Raw genomic sequence first — 16,709 nt, 5'->3', positions numbered from 1 at the left:
CACAGGGATGAGGCACCTGGTCACAGGCATTGCAAGGTAAAGCCTCTGCTTCAGCCTACTTTAAAGCACAGCAAAGTTTGTTTGGGACAAGATAGACAGGAAAAGGAAACATCAAAAGCACTGAACAGTGCCCAATGAGCTTACACAACCATACCCTCAGCCATGGCAGGATTAAGGAAATAGAATTTTTTTGTATACAACGCCTTTGCTTTTCCCAACAAGCTGCTAAGATCAGTCACAGAGTTTGGGGGTCTGGAATCAAGTGTCACAGTTGTCACAGAGGTCACCTGTATGAATGGCAGCTACCAACCACCTGGCTGTGAGCAAATCGTTAAGAGATTAGTCAAGGTTGCCCTGGCAGCTGCCAGGGTGAAAGAATGTCTAGGAACAGCACTGGGAAGCAAGAAGGCAAATGTAACAAAATTGTGATTTTCTGTATTTAAGCAGTGTCAGAAATTTCAGTTTGAGTTGGTGCTTTTCCTTAGCATGAACACCAGTTGCACTTGAAGAGATGCTGCTTCAAGTCTTTATCTGCATTTGATCACTCTAGCCTTTGCCTAAAACCTGGTAAGAACATTTCACTATCTAATTCTCTCTCTAATACATTTTACTAATTCTCAGTAACCTACAGTTGTGATTTTCCCAGGTAAAGGATTCTTCCTTGGCTTTTCTGCCAAGTCACAGCTTGCTGTGTGCGACAGGGCTCCCGTCGTACACCAGGCAGCTGTCCATGAACGCTGCCTGGGCATCATAGCTGCTGTTTTTCAGCTCCGTGCTGACAGGACACAGCTCCTGGTTGCACCACCTGAACAGAGAATGCAAACAATTTGTCAGAGTCCCATCATACAGACAGATTTCCACTTGAGTCCTTTCCAGGGGGGATCTTTCTCATTGCTGCCAGAAGGAAGATGCCCCATGGCAAGGAAAAGCAGTGATGCTGTTTGTGTCCATCAGAGCTAAGGTCCCAGCTGGCAGATGGTCGGATCTCCCAGTGAGGCAGCGCATGGGGAGCTGTGCAAAGTAGCCAGGGCTAGAGGAGATTCCTGCTTACCTCTGAGCAGCAGAGACGTCCGTGGAGGAGGAATCGGGCTGCGCTGCATGTTCAATTAAAAGAGCACCTGGGAAGAAAACGTAGGACAGAATTTTTGCCAGACTGCAGCCAAAACATCAGAGAGTAGTGAAAAATGGTTACTTCTCCTGTGACAGGCTGACCCCCAGTTTAAAAGGGGGGACTGAACTTGCTTTCAAACACTGTTATGCACCCCAGAATGTGAGAAACCTGGACACTGAAATCAACCATCTGGCCCTTCCCGTTACCTGCATAGATCCTCGCTAGGGAGTAAGAGAAGTCTCTTGCTGCTATCTCCATGGTTGCTACCCCTTTGGAGCCGGCGCTCTGGAGGAGTCGGACAGCCTCCCGCACCAGCTTCACGGCAGCTTCCAGTTTCTCATTGCGAGAAGCCGAGTCCAGTTTTCTCTGCAACAAAACCAATGGCAGGAAAAATTAGAGGCTCTGCCTCCTGCACAGAAGTCCTGAGCACCCCCAGCAAGATACTCAAGGTAGCTCTGACTCGCACTGCCGCAGGCAGAGCGACAGGGGCAGCACTTGGGAGCAAGCGACGCTGCCCAAAGCAAACTCCCAACCTTGCCTTGAGAACAGTGGATTCCCATAAGCTAGACACAGTGAGTGGCCATCACCACGCTGGTCTTCCAGCTGCACTTGGGGACCAAGTCGTAGCTGTGGTACCTCCTGCCTGAGCACTTGGGTCAGGTTGTAATTATATGTGACCGCCCCTAATTTTATATTTTCACTTCCAAACCTTGGAGCTGCATTCAGAGAGGAAGAATCAGGCTGGAAAGAGCTTTTCTCTGCAAGTGGTGTCTGAGGGGAAGGTCCCATTTAATCCCACCTGTCTCTTGTCATTGGATCCAACTGGTTCTTTCTAGAAGGAAGTCAGGAACTTGCCTATGCTTAAAAGAGTGTGTGCACATGCACACGCCCTTGAGCTACACTGCTGCTTAGCTGGTTCATCCAGGGTCTCCAAAGTCTGGTGAAGGCATTTCGAGTGAGGGTCTGCCAAGAGACTCAACACAGCTGCCCTTTGCTAAGGGAGCAGGGCCACGAGGGACCCTCTGCGGCCACTGCCTGCCTGCAGGGCCCTGCCTGCAGAGCAGCAGTGTCAGGGCTGCCCGTGGTCTGCGCTGGGGCCAAACCTTCGTCCTGGTCACACCGCGCTCGGCGCCACTTCACCAAGAGGAGCCACGGGCTGCGGACACGGCCGGGGAAGCGGCCCCGCTCAGCGCGACGCCCACGGCCTGGCGCTGCTCGGAGCAGCCGCTGCAGCGGGACCAGAGCGGCAAACTGAACCAGTGCACATTTAAGCAGCGCGTGGTGGGAAATGCTTCTTGTTCATTAGTCTACTTTGCAGGTTACTTATGAAGCTCAAGCCTCTAAGTATCTTCTGTGCAGAACTAATCTTCGATTTTGGAGGTTTTTTTTTTTTTTGAAGCCTTCAGTGCTTAAGCGATCGTGCAGCTCCTCTTGCTAGCACAAGCAAACGCAGCTTATTTGCGCAGTAGGAGTCAGGCTGCAAAAGCTGAACCCAGTTTTGCTTTCTGTAATATTTCTGTGCACGACACCTCCTCCCTAACCGTTGCCCTGTATTTTCTGACGATTAATACAGGAAAAACACAGTCCTCAATGGATGCTATTCTGTGCTCGAGGCAAAGCAGTAAATAAATACCCGCAGCATATGCTGTACGAATACAAAAACATCGTCGTTAAAGCGGTCAGGTCTAGCGCCAAGATAAAGTCCAAAGGACTCTCCAAACCCGCAGAATGCTAATAAGATGTTTTAAAAGTGGCTCGGAGCTTGTTGCCAGCAAAGATCAAAGCCCCCGAAGGCATAAACATATTCCCAGGCGGTTGGGTGGGCGCCAGCAGCAGCCGGGCCGGGGCGGCCGATGCGCCCAGGACCCGGAGCGCCCTGGGGCTCCCAGCTGGCCGCGAGCCGCGTAGGATAAAGCAGGGTTTTAGAATAGAGTCATTTTTGGTTGACACTCCTTCCAATAATGCCCCCCCCCCCCTTTTTTTTTTTTTTTTTTTTTTTTTTTTTTTTTAAACACTACGCTCATTCTTTTCCTAACTGAGAGCACTCGGTTTTCTGCAAGACCAAGCTGTTTTTTTCCACATCCTCCATTGCAAAGGGGGAGAGGGGAGGAATTTGCGAACGAGAGGCAAGACAGCTGCTTCAGGGACGATGCTCACAGCAGAAGCAAGTCCTGTTTTTCCCTCCTGCATGTTGATTTGCTCCAATTCCTGCCTCCTGAGGGGAGGCAAACACGTACAGCATCAGCATGCCTGTTGTACACCTCTCTTCTGACTGTCATCAGAGAGCAAGAGAGCTTTACAGCCTCGATATTTCTGAATCCTTCAGGTTATCACAGCAATATTTAAGCTGTCACTCGTTTGTTTGTTCTCACTCATCGACTACCAAGCAAGACAGAATGGATTTTACCTACAACAAACAATAATCACAACTATGTAAAAATACAGCACCAGGGAGACCATCCAAAACAGGGCTTGAAGCTAAAGCCTCACATTAATATTTCAAGCAGATGGGTAGGCTCACTTTAACAGCCGAGATATTTTTCCTGCTCTGTTACAGCTGGGCTTATAGTCTAAAAATGACCTAAAAGCACTACCATGGGGCCAGCTTACAGGTAGGGCTTTGGCCCTGCACAATCGCTCCTGCTGCATCACAGCCTTGATCCTGAGTTATAGAAGATGAGTTATAGAAGACCAGCATTCAGAAAGAAAACTGTGTTTGTGATGTGACCAAATTTAATCTGAAACCACTAAAACGCAATAAGCAGAGTTCCCAGGTGCTAGTTCAGAGTCACTTTTCAACTTGTAATTGAATTTTAAAGTATGCCTGGCTCAAAATTCCACTGAATAATGTTTTAGCATAGCGTGAAATTACTGCAGCACCCATGTGAAACTCCCAGCACGGCTGGTGGGAATCCGGGACTGTCTCTCCCCCTTCCTGTTCCTGCCACGAGTTCTCGTGAGTCGCTGCAGACTAATCACCTCTGGATAGGATGGTTTCCCTTCCTTGCAACAAACCTGCCTACATATCAAGAACCATAAAAATTCAGCTTCTCATAACCATGCTGGGCAAAAAAATTCTCTGTGTTTTCTCTTTTTCTGAAGATAACGGCGCCACTGGATTACTGCTCATGGACAACAAAACCAAATGGATGCAGCTCCATCAGTCCTCTGTTATCCCACAGTCAATAGAGCCAAATGGCACAAGAAAAAAGCAGAAATTGGTAGCAGTGGAGCAGGGGGAAGAAATTCCACTAAAACATGATTTTCACAGAACAGGGTGCTAAGACAACGCTTCTTTCTCCCAAGGCACTTCTCTCACTGGCTACAAATCCTACAAATGGAAATCTTTGATGAAAAATGGTAAAAGGAACTGCACTATTTTTTTTTGAGAAGTGTTAATAAAAAGAAAAGGGAATGCAATAATAAAAATTCCCATACAAAGGACTAAATTTCATCACTAAATGGGCATAGTAAAGATGGTTTAAAAAGAGCCAGGCTCCTAGAAGCCGAGAGATTTTGAGCAACTAGAGCTCAGAAAGGGATTGTGCCTCATCTGTAAGCGAAACCCCCATTCTGGTGTAGAAACTGAGCGTGCCCTGACCGGTGCTGCAGAGGTGCTGCCAGCTCCCACGAGGGTCTAACCCTGGGAAAGGTGGTGTCTGCTCAGGAGCAGGGCTGGGTCCCGGCACCGTGAGCAGGAAAACCCCCCAGCGCCCGTCCCGCACTGGGCCAAGCTCCTCTGCGCCCAGCTTAAATTGCCAAGTACAACCTGCCACATCCAGCACCACGTGCATCAGCACAGCCCTCCCAGCACAGCAACTCCGTTAGCAAAAATCAGTGGAAATGAAGCAATCTAAGCACGACATGAACGGAAAACGCCAGAACACTTGCTGGAAGTTGAAGAACCTTAAAAATCAATGCATGCTTTTTCACCCTGCAGTCTCACATGCAGCTTGATTTATGGGAAAGCAAGAGTCATTACAAGCTTACTAATTAGTAAGTCTATACTCAGTGTTACAGATGCTCAGTTATTTGCTCTGAGTCGTGTTGCTGAATTCTTTATCATTTCTCCCATTATCCAGTTGTTAAAAAGCTGAAGGGGCCCTCTGAGCTACACCAGCAAGGTGCAGTCCTAGGACTCAAGTATGGCACTTTGTGGGGTATCTACTTAGCTTAAATTCATATAAGTGAGAAAGCCTGTGGGTGCCAGCTCCTTTCCAAGTTATTTTTAGGGCCTACCACCCTCTCCTTCCCCTCCCCACTCCATTACCTTTCTTGTCAGAGTAAACTACTACTACTTTTTTTTTTTTTAATCAACAGCTGGACCAGTTGGCTTTTAATTAGCAGTCATGCTCATTAGCTTATGAGTGGACATGGCTTTTTTTTTTTTGTCAGTTAGATAAATTGTGTCATGTATTTTTGTTTTAACAAAAAGCTCTGTGAGAGGGTGGTAGAATGACACTCATCTCTGAAGGAAAGAGAGATAACCTGTATAGAATGAAGTTGCCCTTTGCAGCCACTTGTTGGAGGTCAGGTTCTTGCAAGATATGATGGATGGATAAGATTTTATATTGAATGCACCAGAGTCCCCCGTGAGAATTCTGTACTGTGTTGTACTGTGCATTACCAGCACTGAGTTGAATTGTTGCAGCACACAAGGATCCCAAAGCAAATACTGCCTACATTCTGTTTTTAAGTGCTATTTAAGGAGCAGAATTGAGAGACATCTTCTGCACACATGTCTAAAGGTTTGAATTTGATCATATTCTCCACAGGTCTCAGCTGGGAGCATTAATCCCAAATGACACTTTCTCACAGTGGACAACTTAAGCATTCTATGATTCTATGATTCAGCCTAAGGTTGGCAGGGACCTCTAGGGATCATCCAGTCCAGCTCCCTGCACATGCAGGGTCACCTAGAGCGCCTGGCACAAGACTGCGTCCACGCGGGTTTGGAAGATCATGTGAGCTCACCTGCACTGTGGAGAGGAACACAGCCATCACCTGCCCTTGACTCTTAGTGAGGGATCGCAGGACATCAAGTGACAGAATATTTGTTGTTCCCTCCCATATGGGCAGCACCTGTGGAGTAGAAGAGACTGTGGAAAGATTGTGAAAGAGCTTCTTGGAGTGACAACAACAAATGTGGAAAGAGAGACAACAAAGATATGGGTCAGAGTTAAGGGATAGTGAGGAAACCTTTAGAAATTTCTTGCCTCACCACAAATGGAAAGTATTATTAATGATTGGTGTTAGGGGGCCAGCTACATTGCTGAGCTAAGAAACAAGCTCTTGTGACAGGAAAATGTCATGTTCCCTCCCCTCCAGGGCTGCTCTAACCCCCTTTGGATGGGGTGGTGATTGGGCTGAGCAGGAAGGCAACTGTGAAAGAGCTGCCACAGCTGCAGCGAGTCTGAGAAGGGCTGTATCTTTCTTTGAGCATGTAGCAAGCAGCTCTGGAGGACTCTGGGAGATACTATGTGACACACAAAGGCTTCCAAGTAAGGAGCTTTCTCTGCTTCTCCTGCTGCTTTCTTACCAGCGTATCTCGGACTATGACTGGCAGGCCTGTGTCCTCCATGTAGCCCTGTCCCCCAAAAGTCTCCATGGCCTCAATAACAACAGCAGTAGCCTGCAAAATGTAAAGAACTAGCATGTTGCACATTGCACAAGAGGAGAAAGCATCCAGAAATACCTAATGTCATGTGGCAGTTCCTGCTGGGATGGGGCCAGCTGGATCTCATTGATCTGCTGAGGCAGGTTGCTCATTAAATGAGGAGAGGAGTATCCTGGGGAATGAAAAGTGAGCAACACTGGGAGAGGACTACATAAGCAGTTGGATCTTGAGAGAATGTCCAAGGAGATTTTCCTTCAGTACAGTCCTCTGTGAAAGCAAAAGCCTGAGGTATGAAAGTAAATGTCTATTCTGTATTCCAGGAGCATTTTTAACCTTTTACTTGCTACATCCCATGTTAATCATGTTTCTTTGCAGCTCTGAAGTTAATAATGCGCCACACAGACCCACTCCAGGCTGGTGGAGCTAGTTGTTCCTTACCTGTTTCCCAGTGTAAAGTTTGGCTACTGGTACCAGCAGTCTCAGGAGAAGCTTGTCTTGCTCACTTGCCATGTTGGTTTCTACAAGTCCAAGCAGTCTCACTACCTCCATAGCCAGAAGAAAGGCCCCTCGGGTCTGCACCTGCAGGCAGAGAAGTGGTGTCCTTCACTGGCAAGGGCCTTAGCCTGACCTGCTGAGGAGCCATGACGCTAACACTCAGACCTGGGCAAAGGGCTACCCCTCCTCCTGTGCAGACCCACAACTTCAGAGCCAGAGGCTGCCAGCAGCCCAGGCACAAAGCATGGAATTCTGCAGACAGTCTGGGAATGCCTCTCTTGGTTACTGCAGTCCAGTATCAGGAAGAGGACTGAATTCATTAGGCCTATTAAGAGACAGATCAAAACTCCCACCAGGCATCCACGTCACAAATCCACATTCTTTCCAAGGATAAATAACATGAAACCATCCTTGTCAGCCTCTGAGTACCAAGACCTGCAAGGTCTTTTGCCAAATGAAAGTTGCCTAGTGAGGAATCTGGAAGTTGAGCTTCGGGAAGCTTTGCTATATCGAGATGTGAGTGACACCACTTTCCCCACAGTGCTTCCCCCTGCAAATGGAATTTTTAATACTCATTTAAATATTTGCACAGACCTATTGCTGCCCAAGGACAACTGTTGGCATTACACAACGTAAACTAAGAAGTGCTGCCTGGGTGTGGAGAGGAGAACTGGGTGCATTCTCTTTGAACATCTGTTGGGGTGGGAAGCCACCTGCATCTTGTGGAAGTAGTGGTCTGCTACAGCTCAGCATTGATGCCAAGCAGTGAGCTGCTCTGTAAGGAGCTGAGGCCCAGACATGAAATTACTCTCAAAGCCAGAGTGCCAATTCAGACCTCTCTGTGTTTCATGGTCTGAGATTCACACCTAGAAGCAGTACTCAGGCTTGCTCTGCACTGAGCAGGTGCACAGTGAACAGGACATGCTCTCAAGGGCCAGTTAGTCTGTGTGTTTTGACCCCTCAAGAATTCTTTAAACTCGTTGCAAACACTGAATAGCCCTTCTACCTGTGCACAGGCTCCCAGGCAAGTTGGATGAGTCTGCCTTGGTCTTACTAAACAGTCCATTAACTCCAATTTAGGAGATTATGTTGCAATGTTTGGATTCAGATGTTGCTGACCAAGTTCAGAGGTTGTGGCATAGTAGATGCATGCATACATTTAGGCAATCCTCTCAGTTGTCCCCAAGCAATTGTTATTTAAGTCTGAAGTCCAGCAAAGAAGTTAATTGCCAGATCAAATCCCACTGAAATATGTCAATCCCTTGTTGCATGCATCTTACTGTAGCAGGAGACAGCTACCTGTGACCATTGCACAGAGAGGCAGGTTGGCTGCTCTCATTAGCAGCTATGAGTCTCTGCCCTCTTTCCTCCCTAGCAGATCCAGCTCAGCTCCAAGAAGCCTTACCTCCATCCGGGCTATTGTCTGCATGTGGAGGGGATGGTCCTTGAGGAGCTTCCCAAAGGCAACTCGCCGCAGGGCATACTCCCTGCTCAGGCTGATCATCCTAGAGAATACAGCCAGGTAAAAGAGTTAGACTAGCAATCCTACTTCACCTTTGGCCTTTCCCGTTTCCCACTCCCACTGGGAGAACCCCACTCAGCTGTAGCATGCAAGCCTAAATCACCCACAGAACAACTCTCTCCAGCACTGGTGGATCCCAGACCTGTGCCCACAAGCAGTGCCACGCTAAGCCTTGCAAAGTCCCCTTGTCTTGGTAAGCTTGGTAAGCCCCAGGGCAGCGGCACTTTCACCTTCTCATGGCAGCTACTGCACCAATGGTATTGTGGATCCGAGTGATGTTCAGCATGTGGGAGATGGAGGCCACTCCACGGCCCTCTGCAGAGATCTGAAAGCATCGAAGGAAAAAGGCTGATCTAAACCTCCTTTTGCATGACCTTGGAAGCTGAAGCACATCTGTCTAGGCAAGAGATGTGTCAAGAGGCAGACAGATGGGGTAGCCCACTCTGTCTGTCCTCAGGCACCAGAAAGATGTGCTTGCTCTAAAATATGGCCATCTCATTTTATCCAGGTCTTTGGCGTGACTAAACAGGTGACTTTGGAGACAATATCAGCATGATCAGGTCTGGTCTTGGGCCACCTGTTCCCACCTGCATGCGGCACAGAACTGTCCCTCAGCCACGTCCAACTGGATTAAGGAAATAACCATCCTGAAATGACTTTGTGTTTGATTTTGTTTTCCTTCTCCAGAGATTGCTTTAAATTCAGATCAGTTCCTTGAGGTCTTCACAGCTTTGTCCTACACACAGCTCTGTTGGGGCAGGGTTCTGTGGAATAAACAGCCCACCACGGAAGTGGCAGAAACTTCCTTGTCTCTCTTCTTCATGGTTGTCTGCCATGCAAAGCCAGCCTGGTCACAAGAAGGTGAAATCACACTTACTAGCTCTGCTTTGGCTCCATCTAGCCATAGCTCTGCTGTTGCCATTTGGCGTGTACCCAACTTGTCCTTCAGCCTTTGCACTTTGATGTTGTTCAGCTTCCCATCCTCATCTTGGACCTTCAAGAAGAACAGGGACAGACCTCCAGAACCCTGGGGCAATTAAAAATGCATGCAAAGAAGATGTTATTATGATGGAAAAAGGGAAGTAAACACGTATCCCCACTCCTTCACAGTTTTCCACAATGAAACAGACCTGGTTTACATGTCCTCGAGCATCCTCTTTCCTCGCCAGGGTCAATGTCACATCTGAATCAGCAGCCGATGTAAACCATTTAAAGCCGTGGAGATGATATGTACCATCTGGCTGCTTTCTGGCCAGTGTCTCTGTGCCATCAGCTGTAAGAGGGAGCAGGAGATCTTGGCTTTATGGGAACTTTTATATCAATCAGTGCTGATTTTCAGCTTAAGCAGAAGGTCTTGCTTGTCACCTCTTGCTATCAAGATGAAATACGGATTAGCTGCTAATCTGCTTCACTGGCCCTGGATAAAAGATGCAGTCGGGGTTAAGTACTAGAAAGAAAACGTCCTCGGTTGAGTCTGAACCTTTCCAGCAATTGTTCCAGGCCAACAGCTGAAAATGGCAGCACTTTGTAGGCAAAACACATAGTGGTTTATAATCCAGCTCCTCCATTTTTTAGGGGGTACCATGGCCAAGAACAAAAAATGGTCCTGTGGAATTGAGTCCTGCAATGATGCTCACCCTGCTAGCTTTTATTCCACAGCTTCTCCCACCAGGAAAACAGCTACTACTTCATCAGATGTAGGTGACTTTCTTTGCACACTTATGACTCTGTAATGGAGTTCGGAGATTTCCTGGTCTATTCTGATGTTACTATCACTTGCCAAGGAACAAAAGTTGAAGGTCAAGACTATGTCTTCAGTTCTACCTGGAATGGGCCTCAATGATGCTCTGGAGTTAGATCTAAGAGCTAGATATCTGTGGGTTATCTGTGCAAGTACCACCTCCGTATCTGCATGTGTGTGTGTACTGAATGAGTTTGGTCTTCTACTAGTAAAAGGTAGAGCTATCTAAAAGAGTTACGTGACTTCGGCTGAAGTATCTAAATCAACTACACAGCTTTGAAAGTTCTCCCCTACCTTTCATCTTCTCGGTGCTTGCTAGCACAGCCAGCTGTCACTGCAGTCATTTCCCAGCTAGGGGCCCTTACCAACATCGGAGCCTCCCCGGCGCTCCGTCATCCACTGGCCAGAGGTCCAGAACTTCTTCGGGTCACGGGTTGTCAGATGGCCAAAAACATGTTTCAGAGATCCAGGAACACCCAGCGACTGTTTTGGGGGAGGGAAAATAAACCAAGATGAAAACGCATCTAACGCAGTAGATGCATCTTGCCCAGACCAAATTTCAACAGTTCCCTTAACTCACAAGAGCATCTCCTACAAGCATCCCTGCAAGGCTCAAAGTGGACAATAATACTGTATTCAGTGACGTAAGTAAATCTAAAAGCAAACCTGTGCACAAAGACTTTGTAAGTAACAGAGAAACGTGCCAGGTGGGAGATGGAGCTGAGTCACAGAGCAGGGAAGGGATGTGCTCAGAGGCAGGTGGCAGATGAGCTTTCCTGGAGCCTTGGCTCTAATCAATGCTGCCAGCACCTGGGCTGTGTCCCGAGAGACAGGGGAGCTCATACCTCAATGACTTTGGCTGCTCCATCCGTCATGGCCAGAGGACAGTTGAAACCTCCAGAGAAGTTTGAAAATAAGTAGAGTTTGATAGCCTGATGCACACGGCTAAGAAAAAAAATGAAAACAGAGAAGTTTTGCAGCAGTTCAACAGCAGAAGGATAAAACATGACTCGAGAGAGGCCAAAAGGATACAGGCAACGCAGGTGAGAATCAGGCCACACTCATTTCTGAGAGGGCAGAAAATTTCAACCAGGAAGAAATGGAACAGAAGAGCTTCTCATTCCTAGAGAGATGGCCAGTGCAGGGGCTGGATGAAAGGCATTGCTTGCCAGTTGTGCACATTAACTGCAGTTCCTAAGAACAGTAAATGTGTGTCTGCCTCTGGAATACAATGCAATCACAAGTCCAGACCTGTGGCTGTATAATGGTGAGTGCAGGTAAAGCAGGAACTGTATGGAGAAGTGCCAGGCCGCAGAATCAGAAAAGAGACATCAAAGAGTACAACTATCAGCAGAAGGTCACCAGGAACAGCTAATCATGTGGAACATCACAGTGGCCAGAGACCCTGCTGTTCAGGGCTAGGTGTGCCTTTATCCATGCCTCATCTGTTACCCATTATCCAACAAGGAGCCCAGTCCTACTAGATGCTGAATATACCCTGCTAAGAATAACCAAGAATATTCACCAAGTCACCAGGCCACTTGCCTTCACCAAGCTGCCCTCACCCATTCCCACACCCCAGTTACCTCCAGTTGGAGTATCTTCTCTCATAAGCCTCAGCAATTAGGCCCTCTTCTGCTGAGATTTCCTTTATCCTCTTCCAGGCTGAGCAGGTGATAATATGATCCAGCCGCTCCCCCCAGGCATCATACTGCCGAAATACGGGAGGATTCCACGCACATTCCCATGCTAGAGGTTGGATCTCGGTTATCAGACGGTTTCCAAATCTTTCCAGGTCCTGACTCACTTCCTCCTGTACCTGCGAAGCAACAACAGGAGCCCTTCAGCACACCCTGGGAAGACAAAGGGCCCGCAGCCTTATTTCGAAAGACAAAAAGATGGAGCCCAACTGTTGCCAGGTGCTAATGATCTCTTGCCACCTGGCCCTTCTGTGGTTCTGTAATGAGCAGGACAGCAGCTTGTCTCGTGGGCTCGGCTGGGACAGCTGTGCTCATCTGTCACTGTTTTTCCAGAACCCCTTTTCTGAAAAGGATGCGTCTCTGGATTTTACAAAACACAGAAAAATGTTTGTGTGAGGGTTGAGAATCACACAGATACTCATGAACAGGATGGGGGTTGACTAGACGAACTCCAGAGGCCCCTTCTAGCCTCAGCGATTCTGTGATTTACTGCTGGATACAAATTCCAGGGGGAGAAACCCGCCAAAAATGGAAAGGCCTCATCTACATAAGAAAAATTCCACTGGGCTCAATAGTTACCTGCTTATTGGATTAGCAAAGGAGGGATGGCTCAGCTGTTTGAGCTTCAGGCTGGCTCCTGAGCGGTCTAGATTCGTTTCTACTCTGCAACCAGCTTCCTGAACGTCTCTAGGTAAGAACTAATTTGCCTTGACTTTTGCCAGGGTTGGCTGCCTGTCACAGAGCAGTCTGTCCATCCCTAAAGGAGAGAAAGGGGCACCCGCAGAGAGGGATTCACTCCGACTTAGATCCTTGCTTTAGTGGGAGAAGAACTGCCCTCTCCAGGCACCTGCTCCTCTGCACTGACTGTGGCCAGAGCCCAGAGAACTTGCCTAGACTTAAATAACCTTACTGATCATTAAAATTAGGTCAGATGAATCCAACTTCTAGCATGGTAGGGCCTTGTAAATACATTCAATCAGTAATAAGGGTCATAGAAGTGCCTGATCTAGATTAGCTTTCATCAGAGGAATCCCTTTTGTTCTTCTCTATCCACACAAGATCATTTCCCCCTAAGCATGACAAGTGTGGAGGTGAGTGTCCTTGTTGCTCTATTCAAATAGCACAAATATACAACACATTAATTCGCTGCTGATGAAGTTGAGACACTGCTTTTTCTCCTTTCTCTGCTCCCTCCTGTATTGACTTTTCATTAAACTACGTCCCGCGCGATTGATTCCTTCATCGCTCTGCCTCTCAAACTGGGGAATGAGCATCCAACACCTACTCTCTGCTTAGTGCTTTAGAAGGCTCAAACTTCAGGCCAACCAGTTTCTTTTCAGATGAACAGTGATACAGAAAGCAAAACACAACCCAAAACATGCCTGAGCTCCATATCAAACTGGTGCAATTTGTTTGCTCTAGCTGCAATTTGGCTGGGACTCAAATGACTCCAATGTTTATCGTACCTTGACTAAAATCTAAAGGTTGTTTTAGTGGGTCCAAGGATTTGTGGATTTCACTAATCCCTGAAGTGCAAGGACCTTTGCACTGTTTAGCAGGTAGTTTTTGCTGGGTAGAAGAACATGAATTTACCAAAGTGGTTTCCAAACCTGCCAGACCCCTAATCAGACAGGTCAAGGAAAGTGTCTGCACACAAGAGCGAATTCAAGCTGTGACAGTCCCTTCACTCCCATACACAGTGAGATAATTGGCCTCTCTGTGTGTTCCTGCCCTGACTTTGCATTTTAATGCTGTGTGCTGCCCACGTTAATGTGTTTATTTCCAAAGACGGAGAGTAAAATCAGAGCTCCTGTAAGTGGGACCGCTGAACGAGGTGCGCAGCAGCCTTGGCACTCCAGGCAATGTGCAACAGGCTACTGAAGGGTCATCCACAAGCCATTAACAAGCAGCATTTTCTGGGCACTCTTATTCACCCTAGTCAGTGCTTTAATGTCCCATGAGATTAGTATATTGGAAATGCATCAAAAGTGAAAAGAGATGATCCTTTATATTAAAGAAGATATTTATGGAAGGATCAAAGACCAAAAGATAACTGTGCCCCAAAAGAGCAGACTTTCTTCTATGTAGTTCAGAGATCATTTTAAAAAAAACAGATCTTGTGCTCCTTTCCAGGAAAATATTTTTGTTACCACTGGACACAGGCAAACAGTACAACAGAAATCAACTTGCAGGGAGGTGTCCACTTCAGCAGGACACAGAGAGCTTCCCCTGTTGTTGACCATCCGCACGGACCTCCGGACTGCGGCCGAGCCTGCGCCACAGGAGGCAGAAGGCTGAGACGAGGCTCTCCCTACCAACAACGAGGCAACACTGCCCCGCTGGGACCGAACCCAGAACTGTAAGGAGGATTTTGCTGATTTTCTGATAGGTTTTACACTTTGTGTCTATGGGGAAGGATAATGGACCTCACTGAGCCTTTTGTTTTTCGAGAGATTTGAATCACGCTCTGCCAAAGGTGCACACTGGGAGGAAGATCTTTCTGGCTGCCTGAACGCATCCCTCTCTCTTCCATCTTCTGGCAGGAAGGCCACAGCGATGCTTAGGGAGGCTTCATCCCTGTCTTTAGTGATGGCTGTGAAAAATGCAAGCTCCCAAAGCTGTCATCACACTATTGCACCAGACTGCAAGGCCTCATGCACCCAGAGACTGAGCAGTGGCCGGGAGAGCATCACTCAGAGCCACGTTCTGCCTCCTTTACTCACCTGGTGGCTCTCCAGGTCACTATATTGCTTCTGCTGCAGTAAATCACAGAGAGGGGTGACACTCAGCTCTGGGAGATGCAGTCCTTGCAAAGGGTGAATTTACTGCAGTCCTTGGGGCGACCTATTCTACTCGACGCAGCCGCAAGCAGAGGAGCCCCCAGCTGAACCTCGCTGTATGGAGACCTGCGTCTGTCTCCCCTGCAGAGCCCTTGCTGTCTGCAAGCCCATCCAGATATGCCCATGAGTGATGTTGAGAACAAGCAAACACAGAAACACTTGAGTGTTGAGCTGAAATGCACCGTTCTGAAAGGAGCTTCCCTCAGAGCCGCACTTCCCAGGCGGAGGGAAGCGAGCGCCCGGAGCAGAGCTTGAGACCATCCCCACTTTAAAGCCCTTTCCCTGGAATCTCTTACCGTGGGTGACACAACACATGCACTGACAGTCCCCAAGCAATGCCCCCAACACCCAGCTAGTCGCAGGAGCCCACCGAGCCCTTTCTAATCCTGTTTATGCCCTGCCAGGAGTTGTCACCTGACACCTGGATCGTGGATTGTCACCTGGACATGGATTCAAACAAATCGAATTTTAAAGAATGCTGAGAGGTGAAAGGAGCTCTCAGACACGTTCTGATAATGGTCTCAACAGAGCAATAGTGCGGAGCTTCACACGCCAGGCCGGCACCGCACACACACGCGCAGGCACAAGCACACGCCAGACCTGAGGAGGAAGGTTGTCACCTGAGGAGGAAGGTGCCTTTTCAGGTAGCTCCGAAGCAAAGCGTCTTCGGTGTACGGGTTCCCCGTCCTGGGCTGCTCGTGCAGGAGCGGGTCGGCCTCCCTCCTCGCGCGGGGCATTTCCAGGCCTCCCGACACTTGCAGCATGCCGGCCATGTTGAGTCCTTCACAGCTCCGGGCTCGGCTCCTCTTCCGGATGGAGGTGGAAAGGCACCCAAGGGTCCCCCTCACCAAGCAACGGGAAAACGTGGGCCTGGGAGAGCTCCCAGGGGCTGCGCTAGCTGCTCCCCTCTCCGGGCCTGCCCTGGCTGGATCCCCTTTGGGTTTTACCCTTGTTACTCTTGACAGTCGCTTCTGCCTTTTCTCCTCCCTCGGGGAGGAGTTTGGAAACAGCTCCTGGCCCCAGACTAGGGAAAAGGTCCTTGGGAAGAGAGCCGAAAGGGGCCCAGAAGGGAGCAGGTGGCCGGAGGCCGCTGCATCCTCCCGCCGGCCGCTGGAGTCCCGACAGGCGGGAGTCCCTGGGCTCGCGGGGGGATTAGTTGCTGATCAGGGGGCTGCAGCCCGGGGCTGCCGTGCCAGACCCGGAGCCCCCACGGCCTTCAGCGTGCTCGGCACGACGCTAAAGGGCTCCTTCTTGTGGGGGGGAAGGTGCTGCCCCCGGCCCAGCCCGACCCGCCCCGGCCCGCGCCCTCCCCGGGCACCGTCCGCGCCGCCAGGGGGAGCGCGCGGGCCCGGGGCTGCCGGAGCGCGGCCGCCGCCTCGCAGGTAGGGCCGGGCCGGGCCGGGCCAGGCCGGGCCGAACCCGGGGCAGCGGCCTCGCGCCTGGGGGCGGCCTCGGGGCTCCTCGGGCCTTCGGGGAGGCCTCGCGCCCCGGGCAGAGGGGTCGGAGCGGCGCCTCGGGGCCCCGCGCTGCCGAGGCCTCCTCGGGCCCCGCGCGGGCGGCCGCTCCCGAGGGAGGGCAGGCGCGGGGCCCGCAGGGGCTGCCCGGCCGCTCCCGGCTTCACCGACACGATCGCACGTAAATAAAAACTGTTGTGGCCGCGGCGGCGAGAGCCTCCATGAGGGC

General features: G+C 49.5%; 1 protein-coding gene across 1 annotated transcript; it reads right to left on the bottom strand.

Moving 5' to 3' along the window:
* Window positions 1–676: 676 nt before the first annotated feature.
* On the bottom strand, window positions 677–15,799 carry LOC104571013 (acyl-CoA dehydrogenase family member 11). Its single transcript, XM_088532233.1, has 15 exons — window positions 15,647–15,799; window positions 14,910–14,942; window positions 12,073–12,305; window positions 11,332–11,431; window positions 10,852–10,969; window positions 9,876–10,018; window positions 9,623–9,772; window positions 8,976–9,070; window positions 8,629–8,728; window positions 7,167–7,307; window positions 6,651–6,743; window positions 6,086–6,193; window positions 1,318–1,477; window positions 1,052–1,118; window positions 677–805 (listed from the first exon to the last, which is right to left on the bottom strand). Exons 1-15 carry the CDS (start codon window positions 15,797–15,799, stop codon window positions 679–681), a joined length of 1,821 nt encoding a protein of 606 aa, XP_088388359.1. The 3' UTR covers window positions 677–678.
* Window positions 15,800–16,709: the final 910 nt, after the last annotated feature.

The sequence above is a fragment of the Tinamus guttatus genome, unplaced genomic scaffold (genome assembly GCF_059628265.1).
Source record: "Tinamus guttatus ecotype Peru unplaced genomic scaffold, ASM5962826v1 Tinamus_guttatus_pri_ptg000459l, whole genome shotgun sequence".
Taxonomy (NCBI): domain Eukaryota; kingdom Metazoa; phylum Chordata; class Aves; order Tinamiformes; family Tinamidae; genus Tinamus; species Tinamus guttatus.
Note: the sequence above shows the minus strand (reverse complement) of the source record. Positions and strands in the feature narration are given on the sequence as shown.

Excerpts from the sequence above, each read along its gene's own strand:
- LOC104571013 (XM_088532233.1), bottom strand. The coding sequence starts at position 15,799 with ATGGCCGGCATGCTGCAAGTGTCGGGAGGCCTGGAAATGCCCCGCGCG. Across the intron at positions 10,970-11,331 it reads GAGCAGCCAAAGTCATTGAG|TCGCTGGGTGTTCCTGGATC; the intron begins GTATGAGCTCCC and ends CCCCCAAAACAG. Across the intron at positions 6,744-7,166 it reads AACTTTACACTGGGAAACAG|GCTACTGCTGTTGTTATTGA; the intron begins GTAAGGAACAAC and ends TACATTTTGCAG.